Below are 19,027 nucleotides of genomic sequence, written 5' to 3' on the forward strand. Positions count from 1 at the left end.
GATCTTTAACATGGAGAAGTCACCAAACTACCAGATGGTTTTACTATATAGCTTGTTGGTGGGACCAATTGTATTGGCTATAGAGGGAAGGGGGCTTTGGTGTATGTACAATTATCTTAAGAAGAATTAGAGCCCTCTTAGGAATGCGACATCGGAGGCTTTCAAGGTAGATTGAGACTTTCTAGCATGAGTTCATTTTTTGTATTGTGGGCCACATCCGAATGAATGGGATGTCAAAATTATCATTAGGTGGTCATACTCTCTAATTTCTCGTCTTACACATTCCTTAAAAGGGTGATGGCACTAGATACACTTTTGGGAAGATACATGTTGTACTGGTCTAGTCTTTCATCTTTAATACCCTAATCTCTTTAGGGTAGCGAGGATGGGAGATGCTCTTATTTTCTTGTCTTAGTTCCCCTTTCCTCTTCCCCCTTTTGGAGTTTTAATTTTTCCTATAGCCTTTCCGATTAGGAATTTGAGGAACCAGCTCTCCTCATGTCTATTATGACGTTTATATATTTATTACCTACATTCCTCAATGTGAGGGTTTGGTTATTGACTTCCTTGAGTTTGTGTATAGTTGGTTCATTCTTTAAAGCTCTTTTTAGCTCTACCAATTTTATCTTCTAAAGCTTCTTCCAAAGTTAAGTTATTTACATGGCTTGAGGTGAAAAAGAAAGTAAATACTCATGATTTATTGTAAGCATGAAGACCTTGCATAACATCAATTCAAAATGGTGTGTATGGGTAAGAAGAGTTGATAACCAATGGATTATCTTTTTCTTCATTTCTACTAGCATTATGTTGTGGATAGGTGTAATGCTAGGGTGCTAACAGTTGGCTACTTAGACTTGTTAAGGTTTGATTGGGTTCCACAAAGAAGTGTGAAGGAGATTCACACCTTTTGGTTGTTTGGTTGCTTTATATATCTCGTGTATACTTTTTTAAAATTAATACAATCTTCATTTACCTATCAAAAAAAAGAAAAAAAGAAAAAAAGAAAAAAAGAATTGTGAAGGAGATGCTTATTATTTCTTTTAAGGGTGACATCCTAAAGGTAGAGTTCTATGGAATATTGATAGCCTCACTTTGAATTTGACTAACTAATGAGAAAGAAATTCAAAGATTTTTGAGAACAACAAAGACCGTTTGTGATGTGTTTGATTTCTCCTCTTTTTTGTGGGCTTTGGCTTATGTAACCTTTGTTAGGGATCCTTTGAGCTTTCTTTTGCTTGATTGGAACTTGGAACTTGGAACTTGGTGTGTAGGTAATTCTAAGTATATGGATGTAGAAATATGTCGTATTTGATTTCCATCTCATGAGGGTTGTGTTGGATGATAGATGCTCTTTGGGTAATCTTAGGCAGCTAGGAGTTGGTGGGGTGCTCAACAATCGTTGTAGTGTTGTAGGAAAAGATTTTGGAAACTTGTACCTGACACCCAAATTCTCAAACTTCACCCAAGGTTCTCATGTTAAACATGATACGATATATGGGTGTGGGTGTGAGATTCTTATCAAATCCTCCTATTTTGTGCTTCATATATGATTGTAGGTGTAAAGTTTCAGATACCTAGATACATTACCATACCCATATCTACACACCAAAACCCATGCAATGTAGCTTGTAGATGATGTTATGCTATTAAGGCTAAGATTCTATCTCAAGAGCCTAATGTAGGCTAAAGTATTGTTCCCTTCTAGTACCGGAGGGGATTCAACCTTTGTCATCTCATGGGTAACTAAGAAGGAAAGAGAGTAATGAAGGTTTTGATAAATTGCTTTCCCAAACTTTGATTATGTGTAGAGAGTTGGGATGTTCCCTTTCCTGAGCTTTTTGTTTAGCAAATCAAGTAGTTATATATATATATATATTTAAAAAATTTTAGTTTTTAATTATATATTCCACGTAAAAGGGATATAAAAAAGAGGGTGAATAGTATATCACATCACTTATCATATCCCATATTTGGTTGAACATAGGATATGATAAATGAGGGGATAACTTATCCTATCCCATTACCAACTAAATATGAGATAAGATATGTTCTCTCTCCTCTTATTCTATCTCATGCTATATCCGACCAACCAAACATGACCTTAGGATTTTTGAATTGTTTAAAGTTTTTAGTTTCTATCAATTTCTTGGTCGTTCACATTGTGATTATCTTTGAGGTGGGTAGAATCTTAACATGAGAGTTTTACTTCGTTTTTCTTAAATATCATCTTAATAAAAATTTTTGAAATGATTTCTATTATAGTAAATTGTTTTATATTTATAATTCTTGGGCAGCATTTGATAATTGATTTTTTCTAATATGATCAATTTATTATAATTTATTATGTATTTTTAGATATACGTTCAGTGATTTTATTATCTTAACGAACCATGTTATAAATTGAATTACTGAATATTGATTATCCTGTCAATATGGAGAAAGTATAAAGATATTTTATTGATTATCAGTATTTGGACACTGATTATTGTTAGTTAAGTCCAACATTTCTTACTTAATATATTAGTGATATCTGTATATGTACATGTTTGATGTTTGGGCACTTATCCCATGCTTTTTATTAGTATTTGGTTACTTGGTCCTGATGGATATTGATGGTTAGACCTTAGTTGGTGGAGGTGAAGGGGCTTCCCCATGCAGGATATTTTAGCAATAAACCATTGATTTTGAAGATGAGCATGTTTAAGAATTATGACGATGGTTTTTTGCATCTGCTTTTTTCAGAAATGAAATTTGAGAAACAGTTGATTGATTGCTACATTGTTAGCAATCTTTATGTCTTGGTTCTATTGCTTAGGCTGCTTAGTTCAAATGCTTATTTTAAGGTATGGAATTGACAATTTAGGTCATTTTATGGTTGAGGATGCGATAGAGTGTGATTTTTGTCCAGTGTTAGAGCATTCTTTGTTGGAACAGTTTGTTCTTTCATAATTTTAACGTTTTACTTTAATTACTGTTGGTTGTATTTATTATATCTTGTTTCCATTGTATAATTTATTCTGTTATTTCAGTTGATGTTCAGTTTGTTTCTGTTTTGCTTATCTGTATGTTTGTGCTTTTGATTAGCTTTGTGTATTAACTGATATCTTTGGATTTGGGCCGTGACAGGAGTATCAGTGGATCATCTTTTTCTTCTTTGTCCATTTGTGTAGGACTCAGGACCTATACTTTAGACTTGCTAGGTGTGCTTTGGGTACTTCCTAAAGGAAGCAGATATGTTGGTAATGGCTGATTGTTGTTTTTGTTGTAATTCCAGGTGCGAGGCCCTCTGGCATGTATCAATTCTCTTTTACTTTGGTCAATTTAGTTGGGGAGAAACACCAGAATCTTTGAGGATATAAAGGCTCTTGAAGTTTTTATGGGGAGAGATCTGTTACTTTTTCCTTTTATAGGTATCATGTTCTTGACAGTTCCTTGGTACTCTGTTGAGTGTGATTATGTTGTGCTGGGTTTCTGAACAGCAATGCATCTAGGAATTGTCTCCCCATGCCCCTGGGTTTCTGGAGCCGAAGTTTTGATGGGTGCTCTCTAGGTATCATGGAACGGCTAGGATAGGTGGAGCATATCATGATTATGGTTTGATATGGTTAGAACTAATTCTAGTCCAGCGGTTGCTGGTTTTCTGGAGGTAAAGGGACTTGCATTCATGAAGGCTTGATTCTGGAAAAGACTTGTGGCTTTGATAACTTTTCAGCTATTGATTATTAAGCCTTATTCATCCTAGGCCTCAGAGGAAAAGAGGGCATTGGAAATTGGATTCTTTGTTGCAGAAAATCTTTGGCTTCTCTTCTAACTGGATTGCCCCTTCAGATTAATTTCTTGCTTAGCTAACCAATCAACTGATTTATTGGCTAAGTGACTTTCTTTTAAACTATGGGTTTTGGAAGAGAAGTGTATGCTTGTTTAAGAGGTTCTGTATCTCTTTATATATTTTATTTTTGATGGGTGAGGTTCTCTATCTCTTCATATGACTTCTGTTCTCTGTTTTTTCTTTCTCTGAGGCTCACCTACATTTTTTATTTTACATTCTAAAGGATAACTTGTCCTTCTTTTTTGTCTTCTACTTCATCGTCCTCTCTTTTCTGTTTGTACTTTTAGTTAAGATTGCAATTAATTCTGTTCTTGAGCGTAGTGGGGCTTAAGTTAAGGTGCCTTACATTAATATATGATTGATCAATTTGCTTATTAAAAAGTATTGATCTTGTTTGCAAGTTAAAAAAAAAAAGAATATTTAAGTTACTAAAGGATGAGCATCATAAATTGCCAACTATTATTTATTTTCATATATTTTGAAGCAATTTAGTGGACATTAAAAGCCTTAAGTAGCCAAGTCGCACTTTCCCTCTATGCAGCTCTTCAAGCTTCATGTGATGTTTTGTAGGTATTTCCTTTCAAGATCTTAAACCCGGATGAGTTCGATAATTTTGAGTGTTGTGACTATTTTAGAGAGGTCAAGAATGTTACACAAAGGTTTGGTAGCAAGAACTAAGTAGCACGATAAGCAGAAGCTCACATAACTCCTCCACAAACCTGATTTCAACCAATTTGGTGTTTGCTATCAGTTTAAGGGTCTAGAGGTGTCCAAATGAGTGAAATAGTTTTGAAAAATCTTATGCTCCTTGAAGAACAAATTTGTCAACTTTAATCAAATTCTGAGGTTGTTTGCCCAATCAGATAAATCACACAAGTTGGAGCAAAATTCAGAAAACCTGCTGAAGCTAAAGGAAGTGATTTTGAGCTTGACCTGAGAAGGCCCAAATACCCTTAAAAAGACCCAAAGCCTCTTCCTATTGGCTTAGGTTTTCGAGAGGACCCATTTGGCTGAGAAGGGGACTCTTTCACACGTTTGATGGGAGGAATGAGGCATACAAAGGGAGAGAAGAGTGGCAGCCAACTAGTTTTTTCGTTCAGTACATTTATGAAGATTTCTTTGAGGGTTTTTTCCCCAATCTTTACTTGAATGGTGTTAAAAACTTGATTATCTTTGATCTAGAACTTTTAGGTTTGCTTCTTAGACTTTATTTTACTCTGTTTAATATGCAAGAACTCAATTTTGGATTGTCTAATTCAACACAATTTATAAAGATTCAATCTTTTTAGGTCTAATGATTGCTTTCCAATGCCCCTCCATGCTTGGTTAAGTTATTGGCTATGAGGTTGACCATGGGATTCCAAACATGAGATTTGAAGTGTCCAAACATAGAGAATTAATTATCCCCAGATCTTGTTTGTTAGACTGCTTGGAGAATTTAGAAAGTCAACTCTTTTCTTGTGCCTAAATAGCTACTTTGCTAGATATGCGTTGATATCCCTACTTCTTAGCACTTGTGTTGAGAAAGTCTCTGTTTTAATACTTGGTAATAATTAGGGTGGGAACTGCTTGGAGCAGCTGGGCTGTCCAGTGCATTTGCAGCAATGAGGTATTTGAAATGCCAAAAAAAAAAAAAAAAAAAAAAGAAGGAAAAAAAAGGGAAAGAAAGAAATAAAAAAAAGGGAGAAATCAGAGTCAAGGTCATGTAATTGAGTTTTATGTTTGTTTCTGTGTAATTTAGTATACAAAATTCTCAATGCATATTGGCATTATACAGAAAACTCTCTAATGTTGACATAAGTTTTTTGCTTAATCTTTCATTGATTGGATCAAGAAACTTGGAAAAACATTTGTTTGTTGATTGTTCTGTTTGTTTCTTTTCTGCAATTTTAATACCAAACTTGGCATAAATACGGAGGCTAAATTTTCTAACTTCATCTAAACTGAACTTAGCAGGTAAAAAAACAGAACAAAGAAAAAATTGTACACATGAGCTGTATCACTTAATACAACCAATAGAATTTGTACTCTGGTTGCAAATCTAACAAAATACTCGAATCCTTTTTAAGCCTCCACGAATCTCAAGAAGTCTGATTTATCATTTTGATTGTTCAATTCTCTTAATGGAATACTTTAGCTCCTGTTGAATATTCATTCTTGAAGGTGACAAAACAATGTCCTTCCAAACTGACCCAGCTTGTGATGCTGGGTTTGGGCACTTGTATAGTTCGGATATTGAGTTCGCTTCATCATTCAACATGGCTACTGCCTTTAAACAGCCTATCTCATCTGGATCAACCAGCAAATTCCTTTCTCTGTCTTTCCATCCTATCAGCTTCACAAACGTTATTGTGTCAGTATCACGTATTTAATGAAACATTAGCAGTATGAGTATGAGCTACTCGTTGGTAGAAGTTTTGGCCAAGGTTCCATTCCTGAATGTCATACCTAATTACGGGTTAACTGGGTTATTTAGTTCCTATAAAATTTCCATCTAGGCCTGTCAAGGTCTTTACTAGGCTTGTTTATGTTAACCTTGAATTGGCCCCTGTTGAGGTTCATTACAGTTTTGATGGGTTCAGCCTTAATTGAGCTTAGTTACATACTGTGAGCTGCTAGGATATGAAGTTTACCACAAGCCTATGTTGGAAGAAATCTATAAGCTGTACAGGCATATATCTGTTCGAGGTATTGATGCCCACACTAGCTGAAATCATAGTTTAATAAGCCAAATGAGCTTCATTTAAGTGCATATGTTGTAAATGAGTATGCTATAGCTCAGAGCCTCATTTCTATGAATTCTGTTTTATTGTTTGTTACCTGAAGATGCAACTTAGAAAACTGAAGAAAAGGGAAGAATGAAGAAAGAGGAGTTAGTAGTGGATGTACCTTAGGTGGGCCTTCCAAAGCATTTGTGCAATATAGCCTGGCATTGTCAACCAATTGGCAGTATGTTGTAAATGCATTTGCAAATCTCTTGTGGGATTTCAACTGTGACTTCACCCTGACAGCTCTTCTAGTCAAGATAGCTCTCCTTTAAGAACTCCCAACATCCGCATTAATACATCAGTATACAAGAAAAATGACTTTTTTCCCTTATTTTGAACATGAAAAGTAGAATATAATACCCATCAAACAGTAAGTAGTTTGTAGCATACCTTATGCCTCTAATAACTGCTAGATAAGCATCACAAACAACTCCAACCAGCTCTATCCTGTATGGTTTTCTCTTTTTTCCCCCGACTTTTTCTTGTTCTTCTTCAACCTGTTCCCAGTAGTTTTCAGTTACAGTTCCGTCTTCCGCTACCCTGTAACCAACTCCCATGCGGTAACGGCGGCGGTGGACGTTCCTGGCCATGGTTATCGTCTGCACAACAAAGGGTACCCAGGAGAGTGTTCCATCCATTATCACATCCCGCCCTTCATTTAGTGCTGTCACCAAGAGGGATGATGCTGCATCGGTAGATGACTGGTGCACCTGTTTGTAAGTAATTTATGTTTATTGTTTCAGCCATTATAAGAATCCAATGGTATGGAAGTAAAGTCTGGTAATGTTATTTATTGGAAGTCACATTAAAGAACACATTCTTTCATGAAACAACAGGGTATCAGAGACAAAAAGGATATTCAAAACTAAAGAATGCAGTTGGGGAATGGACTAAGTTTAGAAGGGGGAATTGAAGGGGAAAATTCAAATCATGTCAAACCATGTATGAAAGGACTCATCCACAGGATATTCTCAGTTTTTTGGAGGTTGCTGACGAAATTGGAAGAGGTGGTTTGCTACCTCAGATTGGTAACTCATGAAAATAGAGTAGCAGTTGATTACCTAGTCAGAATTAACATCTGCATCAGCATCAGCATCAGCATCAGCATCAGACTCCATCACAAGTATTTTCTAAAATTTATGACACAACTCAAAAGTTTATTTGTTCTAGTTTTTTAAATTACTATATATATATTATGGTAGAAAAGAGATTCTGATTTCTAGCAGCAGCAGGTTAATTCACAAGCACATTGGAGATATTAAAAGTTTTAGTCCCAGACTTTGCCCCAAAATTTTCCATCGAGGGTTTTTAAAAGCATGGTGATGAGATGAAGCCAAAAAATATCCTCAATAAGATTAATGCCTATAACTAGAGTGACTTTTCCAGGTTGACAAACCTGGATAATGTCACCAATGGCCAAAGTAAATTATCAACCACACAAGGACCTCAGGGAAATGGTTTAATGTGACTTTGAATTTGGACATGTTACAAGCTTATGACTGAAAAAAACAATTCTAGTTGAAGAAAATCTTGTTAGATAAGGGCTATCATAGAGAGTTTTCAAAGCCATACAACAGTGGGGTAATAATGGGAGCACTAACGCTACTTTTATAACTCTTTTGATAAAAAGGAGTTGGATGAATAGAATTTCAGATTTTAGATCCATGAGTTGGGTGAGAAGTCCTTCTATATTATAGTCACAGTTCTGTCATGTTGCAATGCAAGGGCCTGGCATGAAACCATCTATTTTATTTTATTTTTATTTAAAATCAAATAACCATCCATATTTCCTAGGCAGTTTTTGTTGAGGGAAGGCAAATTCTGGATGTTGTTTTAGTAATGAACTAAGTGGTGGATGATAAAGGATGTCCATGGGAAAGAGGCTTTTAAGATTGATTTTGAAAACGCTTACAAGCATGAGGTTTGAGGCTTTTTTTATGATGCTTTGAAAAGAAAAGACTTCAGTTTAAGATGGAGGTCTTGGATCAAGGGATGCTTATTTTTGGTTAGTTTTGTGATTTTGGTGAATGGACATGTCAGAGTTTGGGTTAAGGAAACCAGAGGGTTAAGACCAGATGCTCTAGTTTTAACTTTACTTTTTATCATTGAAGATGATTGTGGACTTCTGTAAGGAGTTGAGGAGTGTGGCTTTGGAAAAGTTTTTGGTGGGAAGGTCACGCTTGTAGTTTATGGGTGATGCCAAATTTTTTTCAAAGGCTAGGGTAGTAGATTTGTTAAGTCAAGTTTATTTTTACTGGTATGTGGATATATATCAAGTCTTGAAATAAATTGACATAAGCGCTCATTATTGCTAACTAATGTTAGTTAGGATCAAATTATAGGTTTGGTAACCTTGCTAAATTGTAAATTGGCTTTTGACATATTTGGGTCCTCTGAGGGGAAACCCTAAAGTTGCTTTGCTTTAGGATCATATACTAGACAAAATTTCTCGAAGATTAGATGGTAGGAAGAAAGTATTCCTGCCTTAGGCCATAGAATAATCCTTGTTTAACCTTGCTTGTCTCACATTCTCATTTACTTTCTATTAGTGTTCAGGATTTTGATCAAGTTGGCGTTTAAAATCAAGAAATTAGAGAGGGATTTTTTATGGTTTGGAGCATGGGAAGGAAAGAGAGATTACCTGATTAGTTGGGATTCATAGTGGGAGCCTGAGGATGAAGTTGGGTTAGGTTTGAGAGGACTTTTATATGTAGAGAACCTTTTTCGGGAAGTTATTGTGAAGTTTTCCAACAAAAGGAGTGGTTTAAGCACAAGATCATCATCATGAATATCTATAAGTCATATTCCAATGGTTGGGATGCTAACAATGCAGTCGGGTGGTTGCATCTTTGCCCTTGGAAGACTATTCTACGACCTTTCTCGAATTTTTCCCATCTTACTTGTTTTCTTCTTTTGCAAGAGATAGTACTAAGATTCATTTTTAGGAAGGTTTGTGGTGGGACAATCAACTACCATGTTCAATTTTAAATCTCTTCAAAGTAGCAAGAGTTAGAAGCTCCTTTATTTCACCACATTAGTTTTCTCTGGTCTTCTACATCTTGAAGCTTTAATTTTCGTAGCAACCTTACTATAAAATTTGAGGAACATAAGCTTCTTATGTCCTCTTGAATTTATATATTCTTATTGCCTTCCTTTCTAGGTGTGCCAGATAGTTGACTTTCTTGAGCTTATATAGTGTAAACTAACTCCCTCTCTCCCCTTCTCACCCTTTTTCTCTCCTTCTCCTTAAGCTGTTATTATTTGGGTGCATAATGAATATCATGCATTAACACCCCTCCTCATGTTTGATCCTGCCCTATATGTGCTGTGGGAGGTTATCTACAATGCATATCATGCTTCAACACCCACGTCATGTTTAGCCCTATCCCATACATGCTGTGAGAGGTTTACCGTACCCTCTGTGGGAGGCAAACTGCAATAGCAACAACCAAATCACACATGATTAGATAGATATATAGTTGGGGAGAGAATTTGAACCTAAGACCTTTAGTTAACTAGAGCTCTGATACACTGTTGACTAATCAATTTTCTTAGAAATTGAAGTTGTTAGGATTTGAGCCCATAGTGCATATCATGCTTCAATATATCTAACTTGTGATCAAAAGCCCAATTTAAGGTAAGGCCTTTGCATGGGTGGTGGCCAATGCAAATGTTAAGACCAATGACTTGCTACATGTGAGGGAGGTCTTACAAAGATATCAATCCAAATTGTTGCATTATTGTCATTGATTATGAATCAATGGAGCATCTTTTTATACACTATCTAGTAACTCTGAGGCTTTGGCATAGGTTGTTTGACTTGTGAGGATAGATTAAGTTCCCTATAGTTACATGATTGATATTATTTCTTTTAGGAGATTGAGTAGTCTTAGAAGTGGGGTACTTTGGTGTGTGGCTTATCTTACTTTAATATGGATAATTTAATATAAAAAGAACACAAGGCTTTTCCAAGACAAATTTAAGGAAAATGGAGATTTGGGAGTCCATTTGAGATTATTCTTATTTCTCTCCGTGTTAGAAAAATTTTATTTAGTGTTTAATATCAAACTTTAAAATAACATTTAGGATATGAAGACGAAAACGTACCTTGAACCATAATGCTTAACTCAATGGCTTGAAAATCTTTAAGGAATACCCTTGATATTTACTCTCCTATTCCCTCTTTAATGCACCCCTTAGTGATGGCCATGGAATATGCTTCCAATTAATTGTGAGTAGAGAGAAGGACCAAGAACCTCTTCTATGTATAGGCGCTTTATGGATCTTCCCATCAATGAACTATTAATGAGATACTTTGAACTTTTCCATGAACTTAATAAGTGTTGTGTTTTTTAAAATGAATCTAATTTAATGTCACGAAAATACATGCATGAGAAATGATGAACCAAAGCTTTAGGAAGAAAACTTAGTGTGTTCATTACGACCACTAATTGTTTCAACACTTTGGACCTTCACTTCTGCAATATTTGAGGCTATCCTTTTTAGAATTATACAACTTGATTGCAATTGAATCTATGGGTTAAAAAGTTAGGAAGAGAGTTGTTTGAAGCATGGATTCCATATCTAGTGGTTTATTGAAATTCAATTTGGTTGCATGCATTTAAGGTAATTTGGTTCTTCTGGGGATTTGAGGTGTGATTAGGGATCATTGCGTTACAATGTTGACAGCCTTCTCAGAACCAACAAGAGAGAGACTGGCCATTAAAATGGGGGTTTCAGCTCTTTTAGAGGCCTTGATGCAGAATAGGGCTTTGAGTCTTTATGATTTAGGGGTGCAACAGGATTCTGCCATTGTGACCTCTTGGACATTTAAATCAAATAAAGGTCCTTGGAATTATGATGAGTGACTCTGTCAAATTTTAGATGTTGCCAGTAACTTGAGTTGTTCTTTCTCTTGGACTCCGTGTTTTTCTAATCATGTTGCATGTCAATTAGTGAAACAAGGAGCCAAGCAGCAGATCTCTCTTCATAGGGTTCTTTGATCCCCTTGAGTTGTGTAGAGTTTCCCTGCCTCATGAATGTCCTTGTTATATCCTCTAATTGTATATCTGTTTTCATGCTCTTTTCAAGAAGTTCCTAGTCCTTTTTTATTGCTTGTTTTATATTTTGAAAATTTTCCTGTTTTACTTAAAAATTCATGTCAATGAATTGTTTTGTTTCTCATGCCCCACAATAAAGAAATGAGCCAGAATTTTGTTTTAAAGCTCCAACTACTGGCTTGATTGTTTTTATACAGGTTTTGAGAAATAAGGACAATAGCAACAGTACTACAAGAAATGAGAATAAAAGCAATGTGAGTGAATTTTCTCCAAATAAGTCTCTCTTTGCAATCCAAAAAACTGTTGCAGCTTCTTTCCTATATGTGGTTGTTAATAATTGGCCAAAGCAATATCTTTCTTTTTCTTTGAATATGCAAGGAGCAAGGACAATATTTTTGTTGAATTCTTTGACAGATTTTTCTTGTGCTGAGAAAGCAGCATTTGATTCAATAAAAGCTTGTGCAGAAGAAATGCTAGACCCCTAATAAAAAAGACAAGAAAGGGAATCTCAACTCCTCTCTTGACGTGCCATGCTTCAATATGCCAAGTTGTTCGTGCCCAGTGGACTACACTAGAAGGCAGAAAACATAAGGTGGAAGAAAATCCCCACTAAAAGAATCTGATGCCGAGACTCCTTTTTCCAGTAAATCTGCTGCCCTGTTAGCATACCTAGGCTGTCAAAGGACACAGCACTCTGAACTACTTGAGAGATCAAGGATTCTGCAAACTGGATCATCCAGTTTCAGAGCTCCCTCTTCCCCTTGAATACCTGAGAGAACAATAGCTGAATCCGCTTCCACCAGCATATTTGTCGAGTCCAAAGTGATGCCTCAGTCGAGCTGTCCAACAAAGCTAGAATTTGAGCCTTAGTGGCCAGTCCAAAACCAGCTAGTTTGGAGAATATGCTTTAACCAAGTTGCATCAGAATCTCTGATGACAACACCAATCCTCATAGGACCCATGTTGCCATGGAGCAACCATCAGAGGTGGGGTCTGCTCAACCCCCTAAAGTCTCATACAACCTGTGCATACATCTCCAATTTAGTAGAAGTGGTACTAAACAGAATGCCTGAGAAATCTTTAGTAACTGAATCCCACATGAAGGCCTAGAACAACTGCTCCATAAATCTCCATTTATCCTTTAAAAAAATCCTAAAATTTCTCTCTAGGCAAATAACCTTGAGGATGATAATCAAAGCTCCCTGTCAAAGCACCTTCTCAGTTACAGTTGTTCTGAGAACCCATAAAGGCAACAGCTTCATGTCTACCACCTCAGGGGACAAAAAACATTGGCTGGCTGAAATGCTAAAGAAACTTTCACATAAGAGCTCTATTCCTAACAGGGGCTCTACAAGGCCTACCCTAACTTCACTCTTATACTTACAAACTTTGATTCCAATCTATTGTGGGATCTCTCATACCTCCCTGATACCATCTAGAGAAAATCATGGTGGATTTTCTTAAATCCTAGCCAGAACGAACAAAGTTTGTTTTAGAGGTGGGAAGGTGGGATGTGGAAATTTCGCGAGATGGGACTGGACTAGAGTAATTCTACACCCAAGGATAAGACAGGCATCTTCCAGCCATCTAGTCTCTCAAAGATTCTTTCTAGAACCGGATGCCAAAGGAGGTCAACCTAGGATTCTCCGTAAAGGGAGACAGAGTAGAGACAATAATCTGTATCTTGTCCTACAACCCAGACAAGAAATGAGCCTAGCCAGATGCTCCTTCATAAGACAATAGCCAGTTGCTACTCACTCAAAATGCTTCTGAATAGTGTTAATAACACTTTTTTTTTTCTTTTTTTGTGTGTATAAATTTAGTTTAAGCTCTTGACCTGTCTAAAGATTTTAGAATGAGTTTGATGTTAAATTAATCCTCTGCAATAGCCCCAAAGAAGAATATGTTATGATCAACCAAATTGAAGATGGGGTACTCTAATGCAAGTCTTCCTGGCCTCCAAACCATTAATGAGTCAGTGGCCTTTGGCCTTAATCTTCAATTGTAAGTGAGGAAGGTAGTGTCGTGGGAAAACTATGATAATGTACTGTCAAATTCTAATGTAAAATTGGGTTCAGAATATTTAAGCTTCTTTCACCTTTGAATGCTGTCAAAACAAGCATGCTAACATAAAATCTGAGTGCATTATGTGCGCTGTAAGATTGAGTCAACTGAACTCTAGGGAGCTATGTAAGGGATAATCATATGCTAAATAGGATTTTTTTTGTCAGAAAATGCTATTTACTGTGGGACATACCTGATTACGTTATTATTGAAATTTAGAATTATGGAGTTCATATAGAACAAATGAAAAATGGTAGTTTGAATAACTGTGCTATGAAACAATAATATCATCCCAAACTTATCAAAAAATAAAAACAAAAATGTTTATGCCATCCCTAATTTGTCTTATTCTCAATCCTTTAATCTCCTGGACTGGGGCTATATAAACTGGGATATGAATATGCATAGGTTTAAAAGGTTCAGTAAGAGTAAGAATATTTAGGAAGGTCTTGCTTTCAGTAGTGTTAGATTGATTACTTATTAGTTGATATTTGATATACTCTTCCAAGGTTTTTCATTGCTCATGATCTGGTTAGTCGTGTTGTTTGTTCATAGTCCAGAGGAAATGGGTGCTTCAGGATCCTATGTAGGATACGCACTTTAAATGAGACACTGCATAAAGATGAGGGTGACAAGAAGTTTTTGTGTGTTCTTATATATTAACTAGGATCCTGTTAATAAAATTATGTTCACTTTGAATTGCAGATATTGGGAAAAGGAGAAGGTTTGGCTAGATTGCAGGCCAGTCACATGAACCCATTAGTCGATGAGGAGAAAACTATGGCATTAAGCATGCACCTCAAGCTAAGGTGACCTTTTAATAGGACATGAAGATGCTAGTTTATTAACAAATTTAGAGCCCATTTGGCATGGATTTTAGGAAGTGTTTCTAACCTTTTTAACACTTAAAAATTTGTATCATTCAAGTGTTAGAAAGACTAGAAACGTTTTCTAAAATCACTACCAAACGCACTCTTAGTTTGCTTTAACAAAATCTTCAAAGGGTGGTGCCACCATCTTTGGTTATTGAAGAGGTGAGAGCAGTGACCCCAGGAGAAGGATTTTATGAGTCTTTGATCCTTTCAAGTGGAGGCAGTTGGTGCATATGGTAGTGCAAAACCCATCTTAAGATGTCTATTACCTATTCAACTGTCAGTTTCAGCAAGGGACTCTAATTGAATTGTTTTGGACATCTTATTTAATTCTTTGTTTCAAAAATTTTATTAACAATGTAAGATACAGAATGTACTGCAACAGATGAGTTTTTGCTGCATTCAATAATGACTTTAGGAAAATGCTGTTCTTACTAAATATTTGCATCTTAAACCACATCTATGATGATGATGTTAATGAGATATAAGGGAGATGTATTGAGCTAGTCGATGGATATGGAAATGAATGAAGATATGTGTGTGTGTGTGTGAGAGACAGATAGAGAGTCTGACCAGTTCAGCAGTCTGGAGCATGTCATGGTGGCCTCTGGAGCTAAGGGCTTTGTAAATGACATCTGATTCTTTGAAGGCATCTGCTTCAATTATCACTGCGTTTCCTGCTGCTCCTGACCAGAGCGGCCTGTTCACATTCCAATAAACAGCGTTAATTTTAAACCCTCAATATGTGTTGTCTTCATTTATTTATAATTTTGTACTAAACATTTTTCATTGACCATATTGAACATCATGCCTGTGAATCAATTGGTTTATATTTTTCAGAACCTGATATTTGTGTGAATGTTCTTACTCTGCCAGAATGTCCTTAAGCACTGTGCTTTTCCCTGCTCCCATCCCACCTCCCATAAAGAGTAGCACTGGACTTCTATTGCTGTGAGCGACTGGAACCATCACATCCGTACATTCTGAATCATCATTTGCTGCAAGCCTGATCACTTTCATCTCCTCCACCAAGGTATTGAATACTCTGGCCACCTTCAGGTTCTTTGTAACCCTCTCAAATCTCTGTTGCCTAAGGCAAACGAGATGCACAAAGCTTAGTACTATGACTATAATCGCACAACACACTCTGTTCTTTTTCCAACAGTTTATCGTTTCAAGCACAAATGAATTGCAATTTGACTAATTTTCAGTTGTTTTCCTATGGTTCTGATTTCTATTTATTTTACTGCAGTCTGATCACATGAGTTTTTGAGAAGTAGACAAGTTTCTGTACTTGTCTTTGGAATAGTTGAATGACCCTCTCCGAAGCCAAAAGGCTTGTATGAACAGAATCATTCTATAGTACCAAATAATTTGCTGAGAAGGAAGAAAAAACTACAGATAGTTATTGGATTAACATTATGGGCTATTTCATAGGTAGTAACCAACTTTTTCCTTGAGGTGTTTGACATGAATGAGGTTACAGAATCTGAGTTAACTCTTAACTATAGTTCTGTAACTTCTGTTGAAGTGTGCAATAATGCAACAAAAAAGGTGGCCTTTGCATCTTTACGCTTGGGGTCTCCTTTCATGTCTAGAGAAATGAAAGATACAGGTGACTTCTAATATGTATGCTAAACCATGGATTCGTGTGGAGTGGTCCATATAGAATTCTCAATCAAGATGGGCACCATTCAGCAATCCAAAACCATTTTTAGTTGAAAGATTCTTTTAGATAGGGCCAAAGCTTCAAGAAGTCTCCTTGATTCTCTTGTTGATGATTTATTCTCCCTATAGTCTTGATATGGCGGATAAACATAACAAAAGTCATATGAACTTATTGATCTTTATGATCCCATATCAGATAGATGAAGAAGTTCTTGACACTATATATGTAGTTACTTTTTTTACTTAGGTATACACGTTCTAAAGTTGTGAGGGGTCTATTGGACTCAAAGTGAACAATATCTATACAGGAAGGGAGAAAATCATTATAATTTTTTTCTTTCTAAACCACATGAGGTGAAAGAGATTATATCATCCTCATATTTCATGTAAATGTAAGTGCATTGAAACTAGGTAGACTCAAATGTAAAATGATATTCAGGAATATCAGTTATTGGAGTAAAAGCCCACCTTGTTGCTGCCATAACAAGGCTCCTGAGTTTCTTTTTTGGGTCTTCAGTTCCCAAAATCTGCAATTATATAGCATGAAAATGAGAGACTTGTATTATACAAACGGATTCTTTGGTATACATTTGTTCTTGGTTCGCTAGATCTTTTAACAATTACCTGACTAATCATAAGATCTGCGTGGCTCCAGTGGAATGCAAAGTAGCTGATGATGCATCTCTCGAACTCCTCCACCAGCTTTATAAACAAAGAGTCTCCATCCAATTCGGTGTCAAAGAATGTATAGATATTCTCCTCACATCCTTCTGATTTCCGGGCATAATCGGAGGCCAACTTGCAGAGCTGAGGACATTCTCTTCTGTCTGCAAATCCTATTTGCCTTGCTGCATGCACGAGGGACAGGGAAATTAAAAAGCTTGAAAGGAGGATCCAAATAGGAATGCATCATGGGAGGAAGAGGAAGAGGAAGATCGAAGAAGAAGAAGGTGGATCAGATGGTTATATACCTACATAATGGGAGAACCTCTCTAGCTTGACCTGCCCAGTATCTGTTATCTTCATATGTGGAACAATCTTCAGACACCTCCTAAAACGAAAGTGCATCAATGCAGCAATGATGAAGCCGATGACAGAGGCTATGAGGATCTGTGTGAAAGTAGACTTGCCCTTGTCATCTGAAAGGGAAGAAGAAGTTGATTATCACAATCACATTTACCCCTTGTTTCCATGCATGACATGACAATACCTATATTTATTTTTACGATTAGAGAGACAAGAATGGATTGTGTTGTTTGAGACTCACCGTTCTGCATGTCTGAGAAATTGAAGGAGAGGTAAAAGAGAGAATTGTGTTTTCTAGTGTTCTGTTGAGAAAATGAGAAACAGATTCATCGGTTTTATTTGTTTCGGGACACGTATTCCAGTGAGCGATGGAATAGTGGTTTTACCATCAATTCTCAAGATTTTTGGACATGTGTACAAAATCATTTGTTTTTATTTTTAATTTTAAATATAGTGTGAAATTAATCAAGGGCATAACCTCCAATTTATAGAATTAACAAGGCAGAACTTAACCCATGAGTGATCATGATCATATCATAACGTTCAAAATTGAGATAGCAATTAACAAATAGGTTTTTTTAAAGCATTTCTTAAAATTAATTTTTGAAGGAACAAAATTTTATTTTGATAAACTGAAATATAACCTTTTTTGTTTGTACACATGTTTACCACATTTTATGCTTTATATAGAAATTGTGAAAATGCCTTCCACCCCCTTAATTTACCACTCCTTAAATGGGAGAGGGTGATCATCCGGATACCTTTTCTACATGCCACAACATAAATGACAATGAGACCGATGTATTATTAGTCATGTTCTATATGTGGTTTATTCGATCGATTCTCAAAATCTTATAGTTGGATTGCTATATATTGTGATGACCACCATTTTTTATGATCGATCTGTTCAATTCAGTTGCCCATTCTACATGTGAAAACCTTAATTAAGGTACATAATAATTAACATATATATATATATATATATATATCAGGTTGAGGAATATGTTATTGCATGGATTATATGGATGACAAAAACTCAAGATATAAGATATTTATCCAGTTAGCATTTGAACATGTTCATAAGACGAGCAAAGAAACATGCTGATGCATTGGCAAGTTGAGGCCATAGAATTGCTGGTAAATCGTTTACGGAGCATGGTCTCCCAGTAATTTTTAGGCCTATACACAGAAACAGAATCAACCATGAGAAGATGTCCATGATCTGAAATTCCTGAAAACCAAAGCTACATCCTTAATCTCAATGATCATTTCCTTTCTTTGATTACATAGTCATTAAATTTAGCCTCATTCTTAACTAAAAAAAAAATTGTTCAGGCTGATACGAACCGATGGACATTTTTATTTCTCTATCCTATCATGCAATGTATCTAAACAAAAACTTAGACATGGTCGAGCCGCCGCAATATTTTATGTCAATTTGATTCTTCCGCAATGATGCAATATGAGATTGGAAAGCCGAAAAAGAAAAAAAATGAAGAGCCCATGGGCCTGGAAAAGCAATGCGGGTAGATTCTCTAATCAAAATCTAAGTTGGATTCATGTTATGACATTCATCCCTTATCTGCTTACCACATACCACAGCTTTAAGGAACTCCTCATGAAGGGAAGGATTATAAACATGGCGGAAGCGAAAAAGGCATAAGATATTTGGATTAGGTTCAGGACCGCGACAGCAAAAGGCATAAAATGTTTGGAGGTGGAGATTGTATGATAAAAATC

At 36.1% G+C, this 19,027-nt stretch overlaps 1 protein-coding gene and 1 long non-coding RNA gene across 7 annotated transcripts; one reads left to right on the forward strand and one right to left on the reverse strand.

The window, feature by feature from the left end:
• Positions 1-2,444: 2,444 nt before the first annotated feature.
• LOC117917755 lies at positions 2,445-17,694 on the forward strand. 6 transcript variants are annotated; one of them, XR_004651758.1, is made up of 6 exons: positions 2,445-3,200; positions 3,275-3,410; positions 11,855-11,911; positions 14,427-14,530; positions 15,470-15,626; positions 16,917-17,694. It is a non-coding gene; the product is annotated as an uncharacterized LOC117917755 (long non-coding RNA). The 6 variants fall into 6 exon arrangements; XR_004651757.1 differs by having other exon boundaries at positions 2,445-3,166; XR_004651754.1 differs by lacking the exons at positions 2,445-3,200; positions 3,275-3,410 and adding exons at positions 7,227-7,313; positions 7,434-7,720 and having other exon boundaries at positions 16,917-17,679.
• On the reverse strand, positions 5,731-17,599 carry LOC117917753. The gene is made up of 9 exons (XM_034834128.1): positions 17,529-17,599; positions 17,233-17,400; positions 16,886-17,109; positions 16,730-16,788; positions 15,462-15,683; positions 15,167-15,293; positions 6,988-7,307; positions 6,719-6,863; positions 5,731-6,164 (listed from the first exon to the last, which is right to left on the reverse strand). The coding sequence occupies exons 1-9, from the start codon at positions 17,536-17,538 to the stop codon at positions 5,928-5,930; spliced, it is 1,512 nt and encodes a 503-aa protein (XP_034690019.1). The 5' UTR covers positions 17,539-17,599; the 3' UTR covers positions 5,731-5,927.
• Positions 17,695-19,027: the final 1,333 nt, after the last annotated feature.

The sequence above is a fragment of the Vitis riparia genome, chromosome 7 (genome assembly GCF_004353265.1).
Source record: "Vitis riparia cultivar Riparia Gloire de Montpellier isolate 1030 chromosome 7, EGFV_Vit.rip_1.0, whole genome shotgun sequence".
NCBI lineage: Eukaryota > Viridiplantae > Streptophyta > Magnoliopsida > Vitales > Vitaceae > Vitis > Vitis riparia.

Coding starts and splice junctions, on each gene's coding strand:
- LOC117917753 (XM_034834128.1), bottom strand. Junction 16,789..16,885: donor CAGATCTTATGATTAGTCAG/GTAATTGTTAAA, acceptor ATATAATTGCAG/ATTTTGGGAACTGAAGACCC. Junction 7,308..15,166: donor TGCTCCAGACTGCTGAACTG/GTCAGACTCTCT, acceptor ACTTACAAACAG/GTGCACCAGTCATCTACCGA.